The following is a 24492-nucleotide window of genomic DNA, read 5'->3' as shown; positions in this document are numbered from 1 at the left end:
CCTCTCTAGTCTCAAACCTAGATTTTCCCCCATCCCTCTGCCATTTTAGTTTAAATCTTCCTCCACTGTTTTATATATCCCTTTCTAGAAGTTTTTTTCCACCCATTCTGTGAGAAAGGATGTCCCTGACACTTGGGAAACAACATACTATTCAGGTCACGGGGGTCTCAACTGCAAAAAAGTTGTCTATACTTCTGACTACAGAATCTCCACTGCTACCACTCTCCTATTCCTACAGTCCAACTATCTCTCACCCCCCTGGGTAGCCCTTGTTCCTCTGTGCCACAATTTTGCTCTGAACCGCACTCCTCTGGGTAATTGTCACTGTACAACCGTATTAGTTCCATTAACCTGGAGGCTTCCGACACCTGTGAGTCCTGTCTCCCTCTGCTTTCACTTTGGATAGTCATCCACTTTTCTCTTTCTACCAAGGACTCAATTTTCAACATTTAGTGCGAACTGAGGATCAATGATGATCCACATATCGCACTCCACACACAGCACAAAAGCCCTGTACTACCATCTCTTTGTATCCAACTTAAAAAATGTAGATTGTGTAAGACCATTGGCACCATTCTCTTACAAGAATCAAACTCTGCTTACAAACTTCACACAAGTACAGAAAAATCCCTTGTCCAACTGCACCTTAATGTTGAACTCGTACTGAGACGAAACCTCAAACTTTTCTGGCCGTTCACTCTCCACTGGCTTCTCACAGTTATGATGTGGAGATGCCGGTGATGGACTGGGGTTGACAATTGTAAACAATTTTACAACACCAAGTTATAGTCCAGCAATTTTATTTTAAATTCACAAGCTTTCGGAGGCTTCCTCCTTCCTCAGGTGAACGAGGAAGGAGGAAGCCTCCGTTCACCTGAGGAAGGAGGAAGCCTCCGTTCACCTGAGGAAGGAGGAAGCCTCCGAAAGCTTCGTTCACCTGAGGAAGGAGGAAGCCTCCGAAAGCTTGTGAATTTAAAATAAAATTGCTGGACTATAACTTGGTGTTGTAAAATTGTTTACAATTCTCACAGTTAGAAATCAATCTCCTGTTATGTAGCTCAAATTTATACTTTTTTAACTCACAGACTAGCCCAACTGTCACAGGAAAACACAGCTGGGGAACACCCCCTATTTACCTAATTAATTAACCTATTACTGCTTAAATCAGCCCATAGTCCAGGTGCTAATAGAACAAGTTTAAACTTTTCCTAATATTGAGTGGCTAAATTAAACTTCAGTTCAAACTCAAAATACAGTAAAATATATAAATGAAAATTTCAATACTTATTCAATACAAGTCCCAATCACTCCCGCCGTGTCTGAACTCCACACTCAACTAGCCTCTCGCAGTTTGAGATTTGGGAATTAGAAAATGTTTATGCAAAACATTACCGTGGAAAATTAAGCTGAAGTGGTATAATCAGGATAGGGAAAATTGTACATGGTCTGTGGAATGAGGGGGTTTGATGGGCTGAATAGCATTTTATTATCCTTGGATACTGCATTTTATTTTCCATGAATATTGCATGAGCCCCCAACTTGAGTGGGAAACTGGAAATGGAGAATGAAATTACATAGAATTGCACTATTCAAAACTCTGCTACCAGTATGCTATCCCGCACTGTTCAACTAACCAATCACCCTGTCCTCGCTAACCTACATTAGTTCCCAGTTCCCCAATGCCTCCAATTTAAAATTCTCATCGAGTTGTAAAGCCTCCATGGCCTCACTCCTCCCTATCTCTGTAACCTCCTCCCATGCTACAATCCACAAACTTTCCATTCCTCTGACCCCAGTCTCTTGGGCATCCCTTCCACTAGCAGCTGTGCTTTCAGCTGCTTGGATCCCAGGCTCTGCAATTGCCTCCATATATTGCTTTGCCTCTCCAAATCCTATGTTCTTTGTAAAACCCACCTCTGACCAAACCCTTCCTAATTTCTCCTTCAGTTTGGCGACCATTTTTTCCTTACTCCTCAGGATATTTTGCTATGTTAAAAGGCACTAAATAAACACACTGCTTTTATTTTACGAATGCAAAGTCAAAAAATCATGTTTGATTGGGTACAACAGCTTCACTTTTATCTCACCTGATCATCTGACCAATCCTTTTCACAAACTGCCTGTAACGTGCTCTATTAAAAGTTTCCAATCCCACAGCTAGAAGCTCTACCAATGACGATGCAAATCCAATAATCTTCATCATCTGATGATGTGTGTTTTTTTCTGGGTTGTATTCACCTAGTCAACATATGAAAGCAAGTGAAGTGAAAACGTTTCTGCCAAACATAAAAAAATCAATTTTAAAATTTTACTTTATTCAACATTCGCATTATATAGAAGTAATAATTATTATACATGTTATTTAGAAAAACTTTTCAAGCTCATTCTACAGTCACTACTTAGGGTGTGATTAAATCTTTTTATGAAGTTTATTACACAATAGTGCCAAAAATGAGATGGTGCATCATACTTTCTTTTATCTGAATGAACTCACTGAAGTTATAGGTCTATTAAAATCTCATGACATTTGATGTAAATTTACAAACTTTACAATTGTATGGTCCTCCAGTGACATTCATGCTAACTGATTTTCCCTATGTAAATAGTGACTCAGAGGCTCCTACAAGAAATGCTGAATTATTTAAGAATCCAGTAACAAAATGTTTTTAAAGGGAGGAGAAAGAACTGTAAAAGGAACATAGAAGCAGATGCAAAACACTGCCAAAATTGTCTTATAACAGAGTCACAGAAACTTACAACATAGAAGGAAGTCTTTTGGCCCACTGTGTCTGTACTGACTTTTTGCTAGAGCAATCCAAAACTAATCCCACTACCCTATTCTCTCCTCATTTCCCCATTCCTTCCTCTGCTTCAAATATTGATCCACTTTTCCCGTAAAAGATGAAATGCCTGCCTCAACCCTGTGTCAAAGTACGTCATGCTCCAACAATCATGTAATGACATTTCTCATTACCCTTGTCTTATCCTTAGTGACAATTTTAAATTGATGACCGCCTCATCACTGATTCCCCAACTAGAGGAAGTAATCTTTTGCTAGTCACCATCAAAACCCTTCATAATTTTAAAAACCTCTATTAAATTAACATTCTCTGCTCTAGTGGAAATATCCCACATATCATAAGTCTTCCCTCGTAACTACAGTTTCCCATCCCTGGACTCATCTTTGTGAATCTACGCTGTATGTGCTATATGGCTTTAATGTCCTTTCTATAATGGAGCACCCAGAACTCGACACAGTACTCTGACCAATGTTTTGTATAAATTTATCATTGGCTGTTCACTCTTTTCCTCTATGCCCATTTATTAATCGAAAAATGCTGATGGTCTTTTTAATGGCTTTATCTACCAGCATTCGCACTTTCACCTCCCCCTTAGTAACAGAATAAAATATTGTGCTTTACATGGCACAGTGCTCGTGTAATTATAAAACCATTGTTATAGGAAATCTGCTGTCTAGAAAAGAAAGTACTACCTTTGACAGTTATTCCAAGTAATTGCTTAAACAGTTCATCAAAAGGAAACTGTGACAAAAGGGTAACCAAGTCATCTTCTGACAGCAGTAGCCAGCTGGTGTCAGGATCTTCATCCTAGTTTAGGAATTAATGCAAAATTGACATAAATTAACTATATACTAATCCACTAGTTTAAAAAGACAAATGTCTCAATGTTCATTTGATGTGTTTGAATTCCTTAAGTTTCACTCTTGTTGTATACATCACCCAGTCCTTAAATTATGTAATTGCCCAGTAACTCACTTCTATTATCCTCCTATGCTCAGCACAATACATGCACAGCTATAGATAACTGAAGTTTAAGGCAGTTTTAGAACATCTTATTTTTATATCAGATTTTAAGCATAAGAATAAGCCAATAGACAATCAAAGTGTACAAAGAAAGAACTGGCATTAAAAGCACCTTTCACTTCCTCAGGATGTCAAAAATGTTTCACAGCCAATCGATTACTTTTGAATTGTACTCGCTGGTTATGTTGGCAGCCAATTTGCATACAGTATGGTCCAACAAACAGTAAAGGAATGGCCAGTTAATCTGCTTTTGGTGGTGTTGGTTATGAGAGCAATGTTGGCCAGATTACAAGAACTCCCTTCTTTTCTTAGGTGTCAATTTTGGCTCACTGATAGCACCCACTTGAGTCAGAAGGACATGGGTTCAAACCTCACTCCAGAGATTTGATCACATAATCTAGACTGACACTTCATTCCTTTCTCAATCACCAAAAAACGATTATCTGGTCATTCATCTCATTTGCTATTTGTGAGAACCTGCTGTGTGCAAAATTGGCTGCACATTCGTTTACTCAACAATGACTACAATTAGAAAATGATCAAATGTGAAGGGTTGTGATATAAAGCACTATAGTTTCTTTCTTTAGATGGATAGAAAATAGTTAATTCCTTTGTACAGAAGGTATTTTTTGACTAAATCCTATTGCTTAATTTTATGTAGTTTATTTAATTTTCAAGGATTAACACAATTTTAAAAAATCCTACCTGATCTATCATAACATTTCAAGCCACTGGTTCCAGTTCAGATAAATTATTCAGTTGCTACCAGACTTTTCTCGTAATTACATAGTTAGGGTCCATAAAATTAAAATATAAGTGGTGTGTCGCTGTTAATCCTTATGCAGATAAACAGGAATTCTGCACCGCTAAAACATGTCATGCTCATGACTTAAGCTGAAATGTGCATTAATCGAATAAATTCTAATACTAGTAATTTGAGTTCAAAACGGAGAGGGTTGATCAGGGTAGTGTGGTTGATGTTGTGTATACGGACTTACAAAAGGCATTTGGTAAAGTACTACATAATAGATTTGTTAGTAAAATTAAAGCCCATGGGATTAAAAGGGACAGTGGCAGCGTGGATACAAAATGGTTAGGGGACAGAATGCAGAGAGGTTTTGAATGGTTGTTTTTCAGTCTGGAGGGAAGTATACAGTGGTGTTCCCCAGGAGTTGGAATTGGACCACTGCTCTCTTTGATATATATTAATGACCTGGACTTGTGGATAGAGGTTATAATTTCAAAGTTTGCAGATGACACGAAACTCGGAAATGTAGGAAGAATGAGGAGAAGCAATGTAAACTAAATGGTACAATTTTAAAGGGGGTGCAGGAACAGAGAGACCTGGGGGTGCACATACACAAATCTTTGAAGGTGGCAGGACAAGTTGAGAAGGCTGTTAAAAAAGCAAATGGGACCCTGGGCTTTATTAATAGAGGCATAGAGTACAAAAGCAAGGAAGTTATGCTGAACTTTTATAAAACACTGGTTAGGCCTCAGCTGGAGTACTGTGTTCCATTCTGGACATCGCACTTTAGGAAGGATGTCAAGGCCCTAGAGAGGGTGCAGAAGAGATTTACTAGAATGGTGCCAGGGATGAGGGACTTCAGTCATGTGGAAAGACTGGAGAAGCTGGGGTTGTTCTCCTTAGCACAGAGAAGGTTATGGGGAGATTTGATAGAAGTGTTCAAAATCATGAGCGGTTTTAACAGAGTAAATAAGGAGAAATTGTTTCCAGTGACAGAAGGGTCAGCAACCAAAGGACACAGATTTAACGTGATCGGCAAAAGAGCCAGAGGCGACAAGAGGAAACATTTTTTTACGCAGCGAGTTGTAATGATCTGGAATGCACTGCCTGAAAGGGTGGTAGAAGCAAATTCAATAGTAACTTTCAAAAGGGAATTGAATAAATACTGGAAGGGAAAAAATGTACAGGGCCATGGAGAAACAGCAGGGGAATGGGACTAATTGGATAGCTCTTTCAAAGAGTTGACACAGGCACGATGAACCGAATGGCCTCCTCCTGTGCTGTACCTACTATGATACCTGCAAAGTAAATTTTTCACTATCTTGATAAATGACAGAAGGGGGTCATAGTTCCCACAATTTACTCCCAGTAATTTTTTAGTGAAATTTATTCAGTAATGTATATGCGTAAGTTTTCTATTTCTTAAAAGTATTTTTTGATATTGTGAGCTCATTAGAAAAGTTTTTTGTTTTGCAACAATCTACATTTATGACTTCCAGGTTTTTTTAAAAAACTGGTAAATACCTCTTCCCCTGCTTCATCTACCAAGGTCCAGTTCTGTATGTCTTTTCCTGCTGGCATAGCTGACAGTGGCTTTACGTCACTGGGTTTTATGTTCATCAGAAGCTCGGATCGATGCCTAAGATTGTTTGGACATAATTTTAAATTACTGTGCAAAAGATCACACAATTAATTACAGTCTACGTTTTAAATACAATTGCAGATATCAAATGTTACATGGTAATTATGAAGTTAATTAAGACTAAAAAAATCTTTCTAAGAACTTTTTGTGTTAAAGACATTCAGTGTTCGAACAAGTTAAGGCTTGGCGTGGGTAACAGGAAATAGCACCAACTAGTGTTGCGACACAAGACTGAATACCAACACTGAATTATTTTATCAGTCAGAATCGCTCAGGTTTATGATCTGGCCACAAAATGGAGATACTCAAGAAATGAAAACATTTGAATAGATGGTGGGGAGACATAAAAAGTACCTATCCCAATAGCAGAGCATACTTCCCATCAGCAAAGAAGGAGGGGCATGATTGAGGATGGAATTTAGGTCTTCCTTCCAACTAAAGGCTATGTGCAACAATAAAGGCAAACTTTGTGGAAGCTAAACATAGCTTCCCTCACCCCACCCCAAAAGAAAATTACATATTCTTCAATTTAATTGCTAGAATTAGCACCTGTTTCAAGGAGAAGCTTCAGTGGGAACTGGTAAAATTTGCCAAATGAGGATAACACTGAGTGAGAGTTGAATACTCAATGCTCTGATACTAAAAGCTAGTATGTAGTTTCCAGAAGGCCTAATACAGTTTAAAAAAAAAATTGTTGTGAGTGACAGTGGCAAGGCAGTATTTATTGCCCATCCCTAGTTGCCTAGACAGATGTCACATGTAGGCCAGGGGTGATCCAGTAGGGTTTTTACGTCAATCTGATAGCCTTCATAGTTATTTTGTGGCTCTCATCCACAAATGACCAGAGTTATTGAGTTCAATTTCACAATGGTGGGATTTGAACTCATGACCTCTGGGTTGCTAATCCAGAACCTTAACCACCGTACCCATGTTATATGTTCACATACTCAATAACATGATTCCCCAAGCAGTGAGTACTTAATCTCTGCATTGCATTTGGTGGGAAGTACAGAGCTAGACACTTCTCCATAGGGTAGGTAATTCAATGACTGTACCAAGATCATGGATTGTCTAATGAATGGCTCATCAATGGTATTGACACAGGCAGACAGGCAATCAGTGCATGGGGAGGGGCAAGGAAATTTTTTTAAAAAAAAACAGGAGCAATCTTAGCCACTCACAAAGACAGTAATTCTTACTTGATCGGCGACAGAAGTACAGCTAGGGCTTGCATAAAGAGAAAGACACCCGAAGGATTACTGAGCACTTTAATCTGAAATTAAGAAAAATGCTGAATAAGCTGTCTTGCATATTTCATTGCTGGGTAAAAAAGTATTGGTCTGCAAGTACCAGGTACAACACATCATAGTTCCATTTTGTAACAGTTTTTACATGCTGAAATACATGTTCAGACAAACATCACATAGTACCATGGCCCTGAAATTGTTGTGGGGTAATCGGTGTGAACGCTTAACTTCTCGTATGAAATGCCTCTTGCTGCTTTTGTTTTTAAGCAGAGGTGTTAAGAACTCTACTCAAAGATTAGAGACTGGAATTTCAAACAAACGTATTAAGATTTCAGTCTTATAATCCCACAAAGTAATTTCAAGATCTATAACTTTTTAAAGCTACTTTAAAAAAATTCATTCTCGGGATGTGGGCTTTGCTGGCAATGCAGGCATTTATGCCCATCCTGTTGCCCAAAGGTGATGGGCCGCCTTCTTGAACCGCTGCCCTCCATGTGGCAAAGGTTCTCCCACAATGCTGTTAGGTAGAGAGTTCCAAGATTTTGACACAGCTTCATTATTTGAGGAATTATGAATGGAGCTGATGCAATCACCAACGAACAGCCCTACTTCTGACCTTATGATGAAGTGAAGGTCATTGATGAAGCAGCTGCAGGTAGTTAGTCCGAGGATGCTGCCCTGAGGAACTCTTGCAGTGTTGCCCTGGGGCTGAGATAATTGGCCTCAAACTACCACAACCATCTTCCTTTGTGCTAGGTATGACTCCAGCTACTGGAGAATTTTCCTCGATACCCAATGACTTCAGTTTTACCAGGGCTCCTTGGTGCCACACTCAATCAAATGCTGCCTTGATGTTAAGGGCAGTCACTCTCATCTCACATTTATGAAAAGGCACAAGCTTTAGATTGCTGACAAATATTCTAGTTAGGTCTCAATATAAAACTGAATATACTTTCAAAAGATTTAAACCAGACGTGGGGTTGTACTGAGAAATTTTTCTTGCCCTTTTACATCAAAATGTATCGTTAGAGATAGAAACGTCTTGGTGAGGTGATATTACCTGCACCAAATTTTCTTAAACGTACATAAGATTTACTGACTGTTGGTATGTGGAGTAGAATGAATAAAAGCCTGCAAATGAAGCTATTTGAATTATGAATTTTAAGAATTTACTAATCAGTTTACATGCCAGGGGAGCCTTAGCTTTGTTTGTATACAAGTTAACAAAAAAAAGTGCACTTTTGACAGCAGCAGCTTCTGCTATGGAACAAGGTACACTGTACCTTCGTTGTGGTTCTGTTCTATTACTGTGTGCACTGGACCGTGACTCTAAGCTTTTTAGGCTACATTTCATGCTTGGCGATTGGACACCCAGGATGGATGCAACTTTTTAAGTATACATATGCATTGAGCAGTATGGTAGTGCATGGTATCAAGTTATACAGACTAGACAGTCTCAGGTTTGATTCTTAATCTGTTAAATTAGCTGATCTCAGCAGTGTTTGCAATAGAACTACCACGATAAGCTTCAGCACTGCTAGGCTTTCAAAAAGAAAACCAGCCACTGCCAGATATTTCTTGTATTATTTTATCACAAATCAGAATAGAACATTACAACAACTCATGAAAATACATAATTTTCTGTATGAATAGTATTAAATTAAAAACCAAAGCAAGGTTGCATTAGTTTCATGCAGCTAGTAAAAACATACCTTTACAAAAGGGGCTGCCCATTTGCTCACACCTGCTGGGCATCTAACGATATGATTCAGAAGAAAGAGGTGGTCAGCAGCGGAGCCAACTCCGTGTAACACTGCGACCTAAAAGGATTCATTGTTAATAACTGTGAAGAACACATTTATAGTAAACATTGTAAGGTGGTTTCTATAATTATCACTTTGTCTTAATGCTAAGGTTCAAATATGTCATAAAAAGGTAATTTTTATAATTGCTTACACCTGTGAAACAGATTCTAACTGTTCTCCAGGATCTGTTCTGGGGCCTCAGCTTTCCACCGTATATATTATTGACTTGGATGAAGGAATTGAGAATTGTATATCCAAGTTTACAGATGACACTAAGTTAGGAGGAACAGTAAGTTGTATGGGTGGGAGGAGTAAGTTACAAAGGGATATGGACAAACTAAGCGAATGGGCAAAACTATGGCGTTCAATAAGCTGTGGAGGAGCAACGGCATTTAGTTGTTTGTGTGCATGGATTATTAAAAGCTAGTACACAGGTACAAAAATTAATTAAAAAGGTTAACGGAATATTGTCCTTTATCGCAAGTGAAGATATTCAGGGCTTTGGTCAGACCCCATTAGGAGTACTGCATTCAGTTTTGGGCACCATCAAGATATAACGGCCTTGGAAGGGGTACAGTAAAGATTCACCAGATTGATACCAGGGCTTAAAGGGTCCAATTATGAGGGCAGGTTGCATAAATTTGGCTTGTATTCCATTGAATTTAGAAGGATGAGGGGATGATCTAATCTAGAAAATGATAAAGGGATTCGATAGGGTAGATACTGAGAAATTATTTCCTCTGGTAGTGGAATCCAGATCAAGGTGGCATAATCTTAAAATTAGAGCTAGGCCATTTAATGGTGAAATCAGGACGCACTTTTTCCACACAGAGGGTAGTGGAAATCTAGAACTCCCTTCCTTAAAAAGCTGTGGATGCTGGGTCAATTGAAACTTTCAAGACTGAGATGGATAGATTTTTGTTAGGTAAAAGGTATCAAGGAATATGGAACATAAGACCATAAGAGATAGGAGCAGGTGTAGGCCATTCGGCCCCTCGAGCCTGCTCCGCCATTTAATGAGATCATGGCTGATCTGATTTTTACCTCAACTCCACTTTCCCGCCCTTTCCCCATATCCTTTGACTCCCTTGCTGATCAAAAATTTGTCTAACTCAGCCTTGAATGTATTCAATGACTCAGCCTCCACAGCTTTTTGGGGTAAAGAATTCCCAAGATTCACGACCCTCTGGGAGAAGAAATTCCTCCTCATTTCCGTCTTAAACGGGCGACCCCTTATTCTGAGACTATGCCCCCTAGTTTTAGATTCCCCTATGAGGGGTAACATCTTCTCAGCATCTACCCTATCGAGTCCCCTCCAAATCTTGTATGTTTCAATAAGATCTCCTCTCATTCTTCTAAACTCCAATGAGTATAGACCCAACCTGTTCAATCTTTCCTCATAAGACCACCCTTCCATACCCGGAATCAATCTAGTGAACCTTCTCTGAACTGCCTCTAATGCATGTATGTCCTTCCTTAAATAAGGGCACCAGAACTGTGCGCAGTACTCCAGGTGTGGTCTCACCAGCATCCTGTACAGTTGTAGCATGACTTCCCTGCTTTTATACTTCATCCCCCTAGAAATAAAGGCCAATATTCAGTTTGCCTTCCGGATTACCTGATGCACCTGTATGTGCAGGTGGGTAAACAAAGGTGGCTAAATGGAGTTGAAGTACAGATCAGCCATAATCTAACTGAATGGTGGAACAGACTCGAGGCACTGAATGTTTTACTCCTGTTTCTATGTTCATATGAGTGGAGGCAACCTCCCCATCCTCCTCCTCCTTATCTCCCTTTTACCTAGTTCCCTTCCTCTCTCTCTACCTCCCCACTTTTCTCCCCTCCCCATGTCCTTCCATGTGCCTTCTTCCTCCCTCCCCCTTCTTGGTCCAATTCAATTAGCTCCCACCCTCTATGACCTGAATACTACATTTGGTCTTGACTACCTATGTGCAACGCCAGTTATACAATAGTTGCACGAAAAATTTGGTCAAAATGCATTATCAGTCTTCAAGTGTAACAGAACAGCTGGTAATTAAGTAAATATATCCACATTCAATATATCAACATGCTCCTGGAGCAGGTCAGCTAGGAAGTATGCAAATAAATAAATCTGGCCTGAATAAATGTAACGTGGTTTCAGCGGGAACAACCAGCCACCAATTCACTAAAGAAATAAATCTGCTCTACATGCATGCAATCAGATTTCAGTGGCAACAGGTTATCCACATAATTAATTAATCCTTTTACCACCACCACTCCTTATCCACTTCCTTATAAAACACAACTTCGTCGGACTTCCTGACAGCAACTCGACTAGGGGTCCAATAGTAGTCCACTGTTGATTAATTTATCAAACACTCCTGTCATTTTAAAACATGTAGCTTTTGACTGACCATGAGCAATGCCATGGGAGATCCACTACTATTTGTAAAAAAAACCTTAACATTGTGCTGAGCTTTATTATAAGAACATTAAGGGAGAGAGAGGAAAACAAACAAGAAGTCATACATAGAGAGAGAAAGAGGATGTGAGAGGCATACAGAAAGTGGGAGACATAAGAAAGGAGATACGTACAGAAAAAGAATGAGCGAGTAAGACAGGTAGAGAGAAACAAAAACAAAGAATGGGAGACAGTTAAAGAGATAATGTGTGTTTTAAATTTTGGTCCATGACAACACAGCAGATCTAGTGCATATATATCATCTTGATCACATAAAGCAAAGAAAAAATTCTCCCTAAGAATGATTTCTAAGAATCAATTTATAATGAGGCTAAGTATCTAAATTTTAAGATCGAAGATTTAATTCTGGAATGCATAACTGAGCCCACACCCCACCCCGCCACATGCGCTCCAATGACAGAGTATACTTCAAATTGATCTGTGGTCGTTAATCATTTTTTAGATGATTTATGCTATAACATTATGTTCCTAACTTGTTTAAAAATAGGGTTAATTTACTTTCTCCTCTTGTTTTGAGTCACAGTGCCAAGGCCATTAAATGATTAAACAAAATTATTGGTCAACTCTTTATGGCTTATTAAGTATACAGCTCACAAAACTTAAATTAGCGGTTAAATCTACTTAGAATTGTGACTCAGTGGAATTCTACGTAATATTATGATCAGATATTGCATCAGGTTTTTGGGATCTGCGGGCTTCATCCATTCTGAAAACTAGAATAATTGCACACGTGCTCTGCCTTCAGAAGCTTTGATGCAGTGGAGATAGGAATTTTTCCACTGATGTGGTTTCAATGGAAAATTATTTCCTCCGCTTTTGGTTGGCTTTCCTCCGCATAACATGTCCAGAAAATTGCAGTCTGGTGACACCAATATGAACAGAATGGTGAAGGGTATTTAACAATTAAATTATGTGAGACAGGCAGAGGTCAATGACTGGGATGTTAAATGTTGGAACTTGAACCACTGGATATAATTAGTATTACTAATATCTAGCAGTGGTGTATGAGGTTGGAGCCAGGAGGAAACTGAAACTGACCTAGATCCACCCACATCAAGACAGTATAATTATCTAACAGACACTTTATAACAGCGTGCGATATTATAATCTCATACCAATTTCTGTAGCCAGTGAAGAATGTCACTGTGGAACTGACCATCTTCAATTATTCTTCGGGTAAAACTGAAGAATACACTGATGCTTTCTTTTAAAATTTGTAGATCTGAATGGCTACAATCTATTTCTTGATCATCTATATATAAATCACAAGAAAACTCTATTAGTTATAATTTAAAAAAAAGTACTATAGCACAAAATTGCATTTTCACCATGTTAAATATATTATTTGAATTTTAAAATCAAGATAATTAAGAAAAAGGGAAATTCCATCATACAAACTAGCAATGGGTTTTACTTTGTATTCTCTAAATTTACCGTTTCCATGAGTATGGGTACAATTAGAGACAGGCAAAACATTAAAGTAACCCATCTCAGATGGGTACACAATAGAATTCTACAAAAGAAAATCCTGCCCAAATTAGAACTAGTGTTGCTAAAAGCCTTTAAAAGCAGGACACCAAACTGCCACTAATCAATGATGCATTAATGTCATTACTGGCAAAAGAAGGGAAGAACCCCACCCACTGCAGTAGCTACAGACCCATCTTGTTAAATTCTGAGTGCAAAATACCAACAGTATTGGCATATGGAATTGATTCAGTGATTCCTTATATAAAGTTATCAGATGGGATTTGTGAAATCTGTTACTTCTCTGGCACCTTAATGAAATTTAAAAACATGCCATTACACTACTCTGATAATACGTATCATTGAATGCTGAAAAGATGTTTAATAAGGTCAATAGCTGTAGATGTTTAGTAAAGTCCACAGATGCCGCCTGACCTACTGAGTGTTTGCAGCGTTTTCTATTTTTATTTAATAAGGTCCAGTTGAGGTAACTGTTCTTTAACCTGGAGAAAGTTTCAGGCTTGGTTTCATCAGATAGATAAGAGTCTGCACAAAACTCTGGTAACTTCATATTACAAACTCAGATCTGTTGAAGATACCTTTTTGAGTCCAGTCAATTGCTTCGATAAGCTTTTACCATTGTCTTGTGATCTGTGCTGGATAATTATGTCTTACACTTGAAGTGTTTCAATCTCTCTAAAAGGTGGACTGAACAAATACTTGGTGAGATGAAGCTGGATATGATTCAATAAGCTGCTTTATTGCACAGTAAGGTGAACATATAACATTGCATTAAATAAATCCAATATTAACTGCCAAGAGTCTAACTTATCTTCAACAACAACTTGTATTTATATAGTGCTTTTAACTTGGAAAAAAGTTCCAAGGTGCTTCACAGAAGGATAATCAGACAAAAATGGTGCCAAGCCAAAGAGGGGGATATTAGGGGGGTGACTAAAGCAGGTCAAAGCAATGGGTTTTAAGGAGGGTCTTAAAGGAAGAGAGGAAGGAAAAGAGGTAGAGGGCTGAAGGTAAAGGCTGTCAATGGTGGGTTGAAGGGAGGGGGGATGCACAAAAGGCCAGTAACAGTCATAGAGGGATTACAGAGCTGGAGGAGTTTAGAGATAGGGAGGGGTGAGGCCATGAAGGGATTTAAACACAAGGGTGAGAATTTTAAATTGGCAGCATTGGAGGACCGAAAGCCAATGTAGGTCAGCATGAACAGGGGTGATGGGTGAGTTGGACAGGATACAGGCAGCAACGTTTTGGACGAACTGAAATTTACAGAGCATGAGGATGGGAGAGCACTGGAATAATCGGGTATGGAGGTAACAAAGGCATGAATACGAGTTTCAGCATCACATGGTCTGTGACAGGGGTGAAGGCGAGCAATGTTATGGAGGCACCAGTAGGTGGTCTTTGTGACGGAGAGGATATGGGCTCAGCTCAGAACAGAATACGATGCAGTGGTTGCGAACAGTCTGGTTCAACCGGAGATTGTGGCCAGGGCGAGGAATGGAATCAGTAGCAAGGGTATGGAGTTTGTGGTGAGGGCCGAAGACAATGGCTTCGGTCTTCCCAATGTTTAACTGGAAGAAACTATGGCTCACCTGAAACTGGATATCAAACAGGCAGTCTACGCAAGGGTATCAAGGGGTATGGAACAAAGGCGGGTAAATGGTGAGGTACAGATCAGCCATGATCTAATTGAATGGCAGAACAGGTTCGAGGGGTGAATGATTCCTATGTTTCCACTGTTTTCATCTCTATTTTCAGTTAGGTCTCACTCATTCCTCTGTCTGTTCTTATGGCTGTGATGACCTGAGTATAGTATAAAGCACTTTCTTTCCAGTACATTAAAATTGATTCACAGGCTATTGAACCCATTAGCTAGCTGCCTCTATGTTAACAGATCTACATTCCTGACCCTTACCTGTTGTTCTCCCTTCGATTAGTCCTATAAAAGGTGCTTCTTCAGCCTGACCATTCTAATTTTGGTTAAGGATCCAACCCCAAATCTAATTGTCTTTCTCTTTCAGGTGTTGCTTCACCTCCTATACATTTCCAGCATTGTCAGTTTTATTTCACATTTCCAGGATTTTATTCTTCTTCAAAGAACGGTTGTCTTGATGTCAACACAATGAATCAATGTCAAAAAATACCTGGCATACACAAGTAGCAATTAGTGAAGGTGCACTTTTAAGATTTAATGATGAATGAAAAGTTCCTAGTGGGTTAAAATCGACTAGAAGTGTGCACCTGCTTATTACTTTAGCCTTTATTCTTCTATTTGTTTTAAAAATAAATTGGTACATTTTGTCGCCATATTAATAAAAAAATGGAAATCTGGAAAAATAAAGAAATACTGGAAATACACAGGAGGTCCACCAGCATCTGTTTTGAATGAAAGGACAGGTTAATGTTTCGGTGTAGAGCCTTTGTCCGAACTGAAGAAAGGTCTACACTGAAAATACTAACCTATCTATTCATGGCATACTAACCTTGTTTTTGCAGAACTGCCAATGCTCTAAATGCTGGTGAGCTGTTCAATAACCTGTATATGTAAGATTCTACCTGCAGGCGAGAAAGCACTGAGGTATAGGCATGTAAAGCCAGTGTTTGATGCAAGTGATCAGCCTTAATATCCAACACCCGCTGCAGCTCTCCAAGAACCAATTTGTTCATCTCCACAGTCTGAAATCGATGATAGCCTGTAACTTTTGACTGATCAACACAAATTCCCTGTAAATTAAAAAAATACATGGTAATGTTAACAGTGGAGGAAGGCAGAAGAAAGAGGAAGATTTCCACACAGAAACAATGCAATTATACAATACCCAGCACAAAAGTGTGTTTTCTTTTAAATCAAATACATTTGAACATAAAAATAGTAAGGAAAAATGCCATTTGATCCTTGAGCATATTCATTCCAAAGATCATGTGCACTGTCCATGGGCTCTCCTCCTTTATACCAGCAAACCACTGCCACATTCACACTTATTATTTTGTATGTCAAGCCATTTCTAAGAATACCCTCCAGCAACTTGAGATCTGAATATGAATTCACATTGTGCCAACTTGAATGGATTTTGGTCAATCTTACCTTATCAGCCATTATTCAATGCACTAATAGGATTGTGCTGTGAATGAAGCGGATAGGCAAGAGGCCAGAACAACTGTATTGAATACACACCATTTTGTCTTAAGCTGGGAATGGAAATACACAGACTCAGGTGCCCACGTATCTACAATGGTGCTCCCAGTTTCATACAAAACAGAAGTACCATTGCTGGCATAACAACTGCCTGTGACTAAACTGCCAAATATCACTTCACTTCCTGTTGCTGATTTTGCTATACTGCCCTTACAATCAACAACTACATTAATCACCCGTGAGAGACAAATATCCTATCAGCCAGCATAAATTTTATTGGGATAGCTAACTAACAGGAAATATTCCTGATAATCTCTCTAGAAGATAATCACCAGAACAGCTTAACTGTTGGATCCCATATGTATCTAAAATATTTTGCAGAGTGAATTCAAACAAATTCTAAAACAAAAATTGCAAAGATCAATTTTGTCCATTTTATTCATAATCTTCAAATCTCTGTTTCAAAGGTGATTACAACTTCCTTAACTTTTCTTTCACAATACATTCAAGAGTCTCAGAATCATCTTGGTTGCCTGCCTCTGTACTATCTCGAGGACAGTATGGTCATTTGTTTAATCACAGCAACAATACAATCTCTTTTGATTTGTGGTTTATCGATGCAACCCCAGCGGGTGCCTATTTTTAGTGCAACCGTGCAATGGTCTTACAATTTCATAGATTTATCCAATGTAACCCCCCCAAGTCTCTTTCCTGATCAAAGCTTCTAAGAGTGCTTCATTTTCCAAAGCACAACTTTTTGTTTACTTGCTCCAATATAAATGATGAGGTACATGACAGTGACAGTGATAATTCTTTCAGATTTTCACTCTCTCCCAATACAAAAGCACCAAGTGAAGATCAGGAGTTTCCCATACCAACATAGCTGTGTTTGGGACTAGTTGGGCCTCAGCCTTCCTCTAAACACTTCATGGCAGCACTCACCACATTGCCTGAAAGGAGAAATTTTAAATTTAACTTCATCTTAAGAGCCCAGAGGCCTATTGCCTCTGAAAGCACAAAAAGGACCACTCAGCTGACATCAGATACGGGTTTATCAGCGAGCCACTCAGAGAAGGAAGACAACTGAATCCCAGAAGACCTGCTCACTGTCAACTAGGTAGCTCTATACCAACTGCAGGTGCAGACAAGGCAATTACATTTACAGGAGCTAGTCAAAATTAAAATTGCTAAAACTTTTGATGCCTGAACAATTTAGGTTTTAAAAATTGTTTATTGTATTCTCCCATGGCATTCTTTATGGTGAATTGGATGATACATCACTTTAGAACAACAGAAGCATTAAACTGCAGATTAAACAACTGTATTATTCTGCAAGAATGGAGCTGCGTTTAATCCAGCCCATCTCTTTAAGACCACAATGTCTAATTGCTGTTAACAGACATAATTGAGGTCAATTAGTGGCTACATAATGTTGCTGAGAGAAGTTTGTAGTTGCTTGTAAATCCCTAACTCCACATCAGAGGTATCCAGGAGGAAATTACACTTTCAGTTCAAAGTTCTTCACCTTAATAATCATAGAAATAATATCACATGCCATTCAGCTCATTTTGCTTGTGCCAATAGTAGCTCTTCAATGGCAGCTTCCTAACAGGAGTTCCCTGTCCTTTGTACAATTTTATCCAAAACCCTTTTTAAATAATGTTAGTCTCTGCCTTAACAGCCACTTTTAGTAAAGCACTTTGTTCTAAGCGGAAAAAATTCTTCTAACTTGCCTCTTTCAGCGCTGATAGTACTGATTCATTAAAGTGTGGAAACAATCTTCTATTATTTAGTGCCTCAAAACCTTTTACAATTTTGAAAACCTCTATTAGATCCTTCTTTAATCTTCCCTGTTCCACTGTTAAAAAAAAAATCAAATCTAACTATAACTTCTTATTCCTGGTATCATTCTGGTGAATCTTTGCTGGATCCTTTCCATGACGCACCCAGAACTGCATGCAATACAGTCTACTCCTAATTTAAAGTTGCTTTGTTTGAATTGCCTGTAAATTCAAATGAAATAATGCAAAAAACCTCCCTTTGAAAATTTGTTGCTTAAGTACCTCTTAACTTGAAATATTAGTTAATTCGAATTCGCGACACAGTGGATCCTAACTGGTGAAATTTGCTGCTTAATTCAAATTCAACCAATTAACAGAGCAACTAACTTTCTCAGGTCATGTTACAATATCTTGCGGGATAAGGGTGAAAGAATTTGGAACCAATTTTGTGGAGACTTGCATATTAGATTTGGAAATAGAAGGCAATATCCCAATTACATCGATTTACCTCCGTGTAAGAACTGGCATTCTGGGGTTAGGAGTACCTTGTGCAGTCTTAATGCCAGCTTGCAAATTCCAATATAAATTTAACATACTAGTAAATACTTTATGCCAGTGGCTTAAAAACAGAATTTGGGTGTCGATCCAATTAACTTTAGAAATACTGAAAATTCCAAATAGGTAAATGGAATACTCAAGTCTTGGGCAAGTACTTTGTCCTTCTTGCAGTAGTTAGTGCTTACTGATTTGCACACAGACCCCTCCCCTCCCCTCCATGCCTCAGCTTTATTTAACACGCTATGGACCTTTCCACATAACATTAAGAAGCAGCGAAGTGTTCTGGACACAGCAAAGACTATGGATCCTGACAACATGCCAGATGGAGCTCAGGACCTATGCATCAGAGCTAGCCGCTCCCCTAGCCAAGCTGTTCCAAGATAGCTTTGACAATGGAATCCACCCAACAATAAAGAAAATTATTCTGGTATGCCTTACATCCAAAAAAACAGGATGAACCTAATCTGGCCAATTACACCCCATCAACCTGTTCCCACTAACTAGCTGGTGGCCTACACGCTATATATGTTGATACAATGCTCTATGATGGCTGGAATTATATCCCGAGCCTGCAAATGCTAAATAAATAAGCCTACTCCCAATCAGAAGTGAAGTATGGAAAAAGCCATCAGCAATGCCATCAAGTGATATCTACTTGCCAGGTATCCATTTCCAGCAGATCCACTGGCTCTGTACCTCATCAAAGCAGTGATCTAGATGTGGATGCAAGAGCTGAATTCCAGAGGAAAAGTGAGAGCAACTGCCCTAGATATCAAGCTGCATTCGACCATGTTAAACACTAAGTAGCTCTAGCAAAACTGATTTCAATGGGGGTCAAACAGAAAACTCTCCAGTGGCTGGAGTCATACCAGACACGAGATGGTTTTGGTTATCAGAAGACAACTATCACGGCCCCAGGATATCACTGCTGGAGTTCTTCAAGGAAACATCCTTAGCCCAACTATCTTCAGCTGCTTCATCAATGAGTTTTCTTCTATTATAAAGTCAGGAGTGGGGTATTCCTGTCCATCCAACAGTGCAGCTCCATTCACAACTACTCTAATAACGAAGCAGCCAATGCCAGCAGCAATTGGACAACATCCGGTGCCAGGTAATGACCATTTCAAACAAGAGAAAGCCCAGCTATCTCTCTGACCGCAACTATACCACTATCACCATCTTGAGGGTCACAACTGACCAGAAGCTTAACTGAAACAGCATATCAATACTGTGGCTACAAAAGCAGGGCAGCAGCTGGATACTCTGACGAGTAGCTCACCTCCTGATCTGTCAAAGCCTTTCCACCATTTACAAGGCTCAAGTCAGGAGGACGATGGAGTACTCACAGCTCATTTGGATGAGTGCAGCCGCAGCAACACTCAAGAAACTCAACACCATCCAGAACAGAGCAGCTCGCTTGATCGGCCCTCCTGTCACTGAACTCAACATCCATCCCATCAGTCACTATTGCATTGTGGCTGTGGTATGTATTATCTACAGGATGCATTGCAGCAAGGTTATTTTGACAGCATCATCCTCCCCGTGACCTCTATCATTGAGAAGGACAAGAGCAACAATGTTATGGAAACGCCCTCACCTCCAAGTCACATCCTAACCTGATTTGGATATGTGTCACCATTCCTTCACCGTTGTAAGGTCAACATCCTGGAATTCCCAACTTAACACCATCCTGGAAGCATACTCACCACAAGGACTGCAGCACTTCAAGGAGAAGTCCCACCATCATCTTCTCAGGGCAACTAGCAAAGGGCAGTAAATGCAGCCTTGCCAGCATTGCCCTACCTCCAGGGGGGAAAAAAATCACTTCTCCACCACCCCCCACTGCTGCTCATTTTAAATTGTTAATCTGTGCCCTACTATCTTGTGTGTTTACTTATTTTGAAGCAGCAACTTGCATTATGCAAGAAACATCCCAAGACATTTCACAGAGGCACAAGCAAAACAAAATGGATGCCAAGCCAAAGGAACAGCTATCAGAAGGGGTGACCACAAGCTTCGTCAAAGATGCAGGTTTTAAGGAGGATCTTAAAGAAGGAGAGGGAGGTGGAGAGGGAGAAGGGAATTCCAGAGCAGAAGGCCTAGACAGCATGGCTGCCAATGGTGGGGTAAAGGGAAGAAGACATACACAAGAAGCTGGAATCAAGGGAATGGAGAATTTGGGTTGGGGGTGGGTTGATGTAATGCTGAAGTAGGTCACAGAGATAGGGACTGGCAAGGCCATGTAGGGATTTAAATGTGGATTAGAATTTTAAATTTGTTGTGTTGAGAGGCTGGGAACCAAGTTGAATCAGCGAGGACAGGGGGAATAGGCAAATGGGACTTGGTACGTGATGGGAAATGGGCAGCAGAGTGTTGGATAAGCTGAAGTTTATGGAGGGTGAACATGTGTGACATCTAAGTGCACAGATTTATCTTCGCCACTCCCAAATGCCTCCTTAAACCTCTCTCCCCTCCCCCTCCACCCTTAGCTCTTACCGACAAGTACAAAATACCACCCCATCTCAAACTTGTCTTTCTTCTTCAAAGTCCTTGAACGTATTGTTGCCTCTCAGATTCATTTCCATCTCTCCTGCTACTCTTTGTTGAATCTCTCCAATCAGGTTTCTGCCCCTCCAAGAGCACCGCAGACATGGAGAAGGCTTCCACATTTACGCTGATGACTCCCAGCTCTACCTCTGTGCTGTCAGACTGCTTGTCCAATCCACCTTCACCTCCCTATTATTGCCTGCCTCTGCCCCTTCCTCAGTCCACATGCTGCTGAAACCCTCATCAATGCCTTTGTCACCTCCAGGCTCAACCATTCCAATGCTCTACTGACCAGTCTCCGATCCTCCACCATCCATAAACTTCAGGTTATCCAAAACTCTGCTGCCCTCAGTGAAGAAATTTTTCCTCATCTTGGTCCTAAATGGCCACCCCCTTATCTTGAGAATATGACCCCTAGTTCTACACTCTCCAGACAGGGGAAACAGCCTTTAGCATCTATCCTGACAAGCCCTCTGAGAATTTTATACGTTTCAATGAGGTCACCTCTCATTCTTCTAAACTCCAGAGAACATATGCCCATTCTACTCAATCTCTCAACCCTCTCACCCAGCAATCAATCTAGTGAACCTTTGTTGCACCCCCTCTAAGGCAAGTATATCCTTCCTTAGGTAAGGAGACCAAAACTGTACACAGTACTCCAGCTGAGGCCCAAACACTGATCCTTGTGGCACCCCACTAGTTACAACCTGCCAACCCGAAAATTACCCGTTTATTCCTATTCTGTTTTCTGTTTGTTAACAAATCCTCAATCCATGCTAAGATATTACCCCCAATCCCATGAGCTCTAACCTTATGTGTGGCACCTTATTGAATGCTTTTTGAAAATCCAAATATACCACACCCATTGATTCCCTCTTATATAGCCTGCTAGTTACACACACAAAAAATTCTAATGGATTTGTCAAACACGATTTCCCTTCCGTAAAACAGTGTCAACTCTGCCTAATCATATTATGATTTTCTAAGTGCCCTGTTACTACGTCCTCAATAACAGATTCTAGCATTTTCCCTACTACTGATGTCAGGCTAACTGGCCTATAGTTCTCTGTTTTCTCTCTCCCTCCTTTCTTGAATAGTGGGATTACATTTGCTACCTTCTGTAGCTGTGATTTTCGATCATCGACTACTCAGATACATCGGTAAGGCAAAATCGATCGTTTGTTCGAGCGTAAGCAAGGAGAGGTTCCTCTTGGTTACCCAAGGGGAGAACTCTGCTTCTTCTTAACAAGTTACAACATTTATACATCTTTGTTTCCTGTCTCTAAATGCCGAGGGCAGTTCCTGATTACAGGAGCTCACAATCTGGTCCTCTCATGAGATGCTGTGTTTTTACCCCAGAATGTTCCAGCGCGTGCCGTGCTGGCTGCATGATACTAACTCCATGCCCCCCACCAACCCCCCAACTTCAAGCACGTAATCACATTAGTCAGACATATCTCGGTATTTCACTCGCCTTGCACAAAACAGGTTCATTCCACATTGGCGCACCACCAGTCTCCCCACATGTGATCTTTTATCAGAATATACACTCTTCCTCTCAAGAATTGCTTGCCAAGCCTATCTTGCCATTGTATTACATCAGATAATCTTATAATGTGGTTTGTTCATCGGATGGAAGGCTTGACACGTCTGTTTCCCATATCTCCTAGCTTCTACAAACTAAACATTAACTTCTGTAAACAGACTCTATTTCTCTAATTTTGAACTGTTAAATTGTTACAACACCTTACAATCCCCAGGTTAGTTCTAGAATCTAGGGAATTCAGGAAGATCAAAACCAATGCATCCACTATCTAGGATGTAGGCCATCAGGTCTACGAGATTTGTCAGCTTTTAGTCCCATTAATTTCTCCAGTAATTTTTCTTTACTAATATTAATTACTTTAAGTTCCTTACTCTCATAAGACTCTTGGTTCCCCACTATTTCCGGAATGTATTCTACTGTAAAGATAGATACAAAATATTTGTTTAACGTCTCTACCATTTCCTTATTCTCCATTATAATTCCTCCTGTCTCTGCCTCTAAGGAATCCATGTTTACTTTCGCTAATCTCTTGCTTTTTACATACTTGTAGAAGCCCTTACAATCTGTTTTTATATTTCTTGCTAGTTTACTCTCATATTCAATTTTCTCCCTGTATCAATTTCTTGGTCATCCTTTGCTGATTTCTAAAACCCTCCGAATCCTCAGGCTTACTACTCTTTTTGGCAACATTGAAAGCCTCTTCTTTTAATCAAATACTATCCTTAACTTCTCTAGTTAGCCATGGTTGGATCACTTTTGCCGTGGAGTTTTTATTCTTCAAGGGAATGCATATTCGTTGAGAATTGTGAATTATTTCTTTAAATGTTTGCCATTGCTTATCTACCGTCATATCTTTTAATCTAATTTCCCAATCTACCTTTGGCAACTCTCCCCTCAAACATACGTAATTGGCTCTGTTTAAATTTAAGACCCTAGTTTCAGACTTAGCTACTTCACTCTCAAACTCAATATGTAATCCATCATATTATGATCACTCTCTCCCCAGAAGATCCTTAACTATAAGATTACTAATTAACCCTGTCTCATTACATAATACTAGATCTAAAATAGCCTATTCCCTAGTTGGTTCCTCGACATATTGTTCTAGAAAGCTGTCTCGAATGCGTTCCACGCACTCGTCCTCCAAACTACTTTTGCCAATTTGGTTTGCCCAGTGTATATGAAGATTAAAGTCCCCCACAATTATTGCATTATCCTTCTTACATGCTCCTCTAATTTCCTAATTTATACTCTGTCCAAAACTATAACTACTGTTATGGGACCTATAAACTACCCCCACCAGAGTTTTCTGCTCTTGTTATTTCTTAGCTCCCATACTGATTCTACATCCTGATTTTCTGAGGTAAGATCCTTTCTCACTACTGCCTTTATCAGGGCTACCCCCCCCCTCTTTTCCATTTTGCCTATCTTTTCTAAAAGTCAAGCACCCTGGAATATTTAGTTCCCAACCTTGGTCATCCTGGAACCACGTCTCAGTGACGGCTACTAGGTCAAACCCATTTATCTCTATTTGTGCCATTAATTCATCTATCTTGTTACGAATGCTTTGTGCATTCAGATATAGCGCCTTTAATTTTAACTTTTTTTATTGATGTGAACTTAGTCACTAATGCCCTATTACCTTTGTTAAACACTGTCACTTCCTGGAAACAATCTGCTTGTTTTTAACCAAATCGTTGCTCTGCTGT

General features: G+C 39.7%; 1 protein-coding gene across 1 annotated transcript in view; it reads right to left on the bottom strand.

Annotated features, from left to right (window-relative positions):
- Positions 1-24492, bottom strand: part of epg5 (ectopic P-granules autophagy protein 5 homolog (C. elegans)) — a 182076-nt gene that overhangs the window by 152026 nt on the left and 5558 nt on the right. The window contains exons 3-9 of the mRNA XM_067985336.1: positions 15699-15939; positions 12846-12982; positions 9174-9281; positions 7414-7487; positions 6097-6211; positions 3494-3608; positions 2088-2238 (exon numbers count right to left, since the gene is read on the bottom strand). Coding sequence (XP_067841437.1) covers positions 2088-2238; positions 3494-3608; positions 6097-6211; positions 7414-7487; positions 9174-9281; positions 12846-12982; positions 15699-15939 — 941 coding nt within the window. The remainder of the gene's footprint in view (positions 1-2087; positions 2239-3493; positions 3609-6096; positions 6212-7413; positions 7488-9173; positions 9282-12845; positions 12983-15698; positions 15940-24492) is intronic.

Source organism: Heptranchias perlo, chromosome 1 (genome assembly GCF_035084215.1).
Source record: "Heptranchias perlo isolate sHepPer1 chromosome 1, sHepPer1.hap1, whole genome shotgun sequence".
In the NCBI taxonomy this organism is placed as follows: Eukaryota; Metazoa; Chordata; class Chondrichthyes; order Hexanchiformes; family Hexanchidae; genus Heptranchias; species Heptranchias perlo.
Note: the sequence above shows the minus strand (reverse complement) of the source record. Positions and strands in the feature narration are given on the sequence as shown.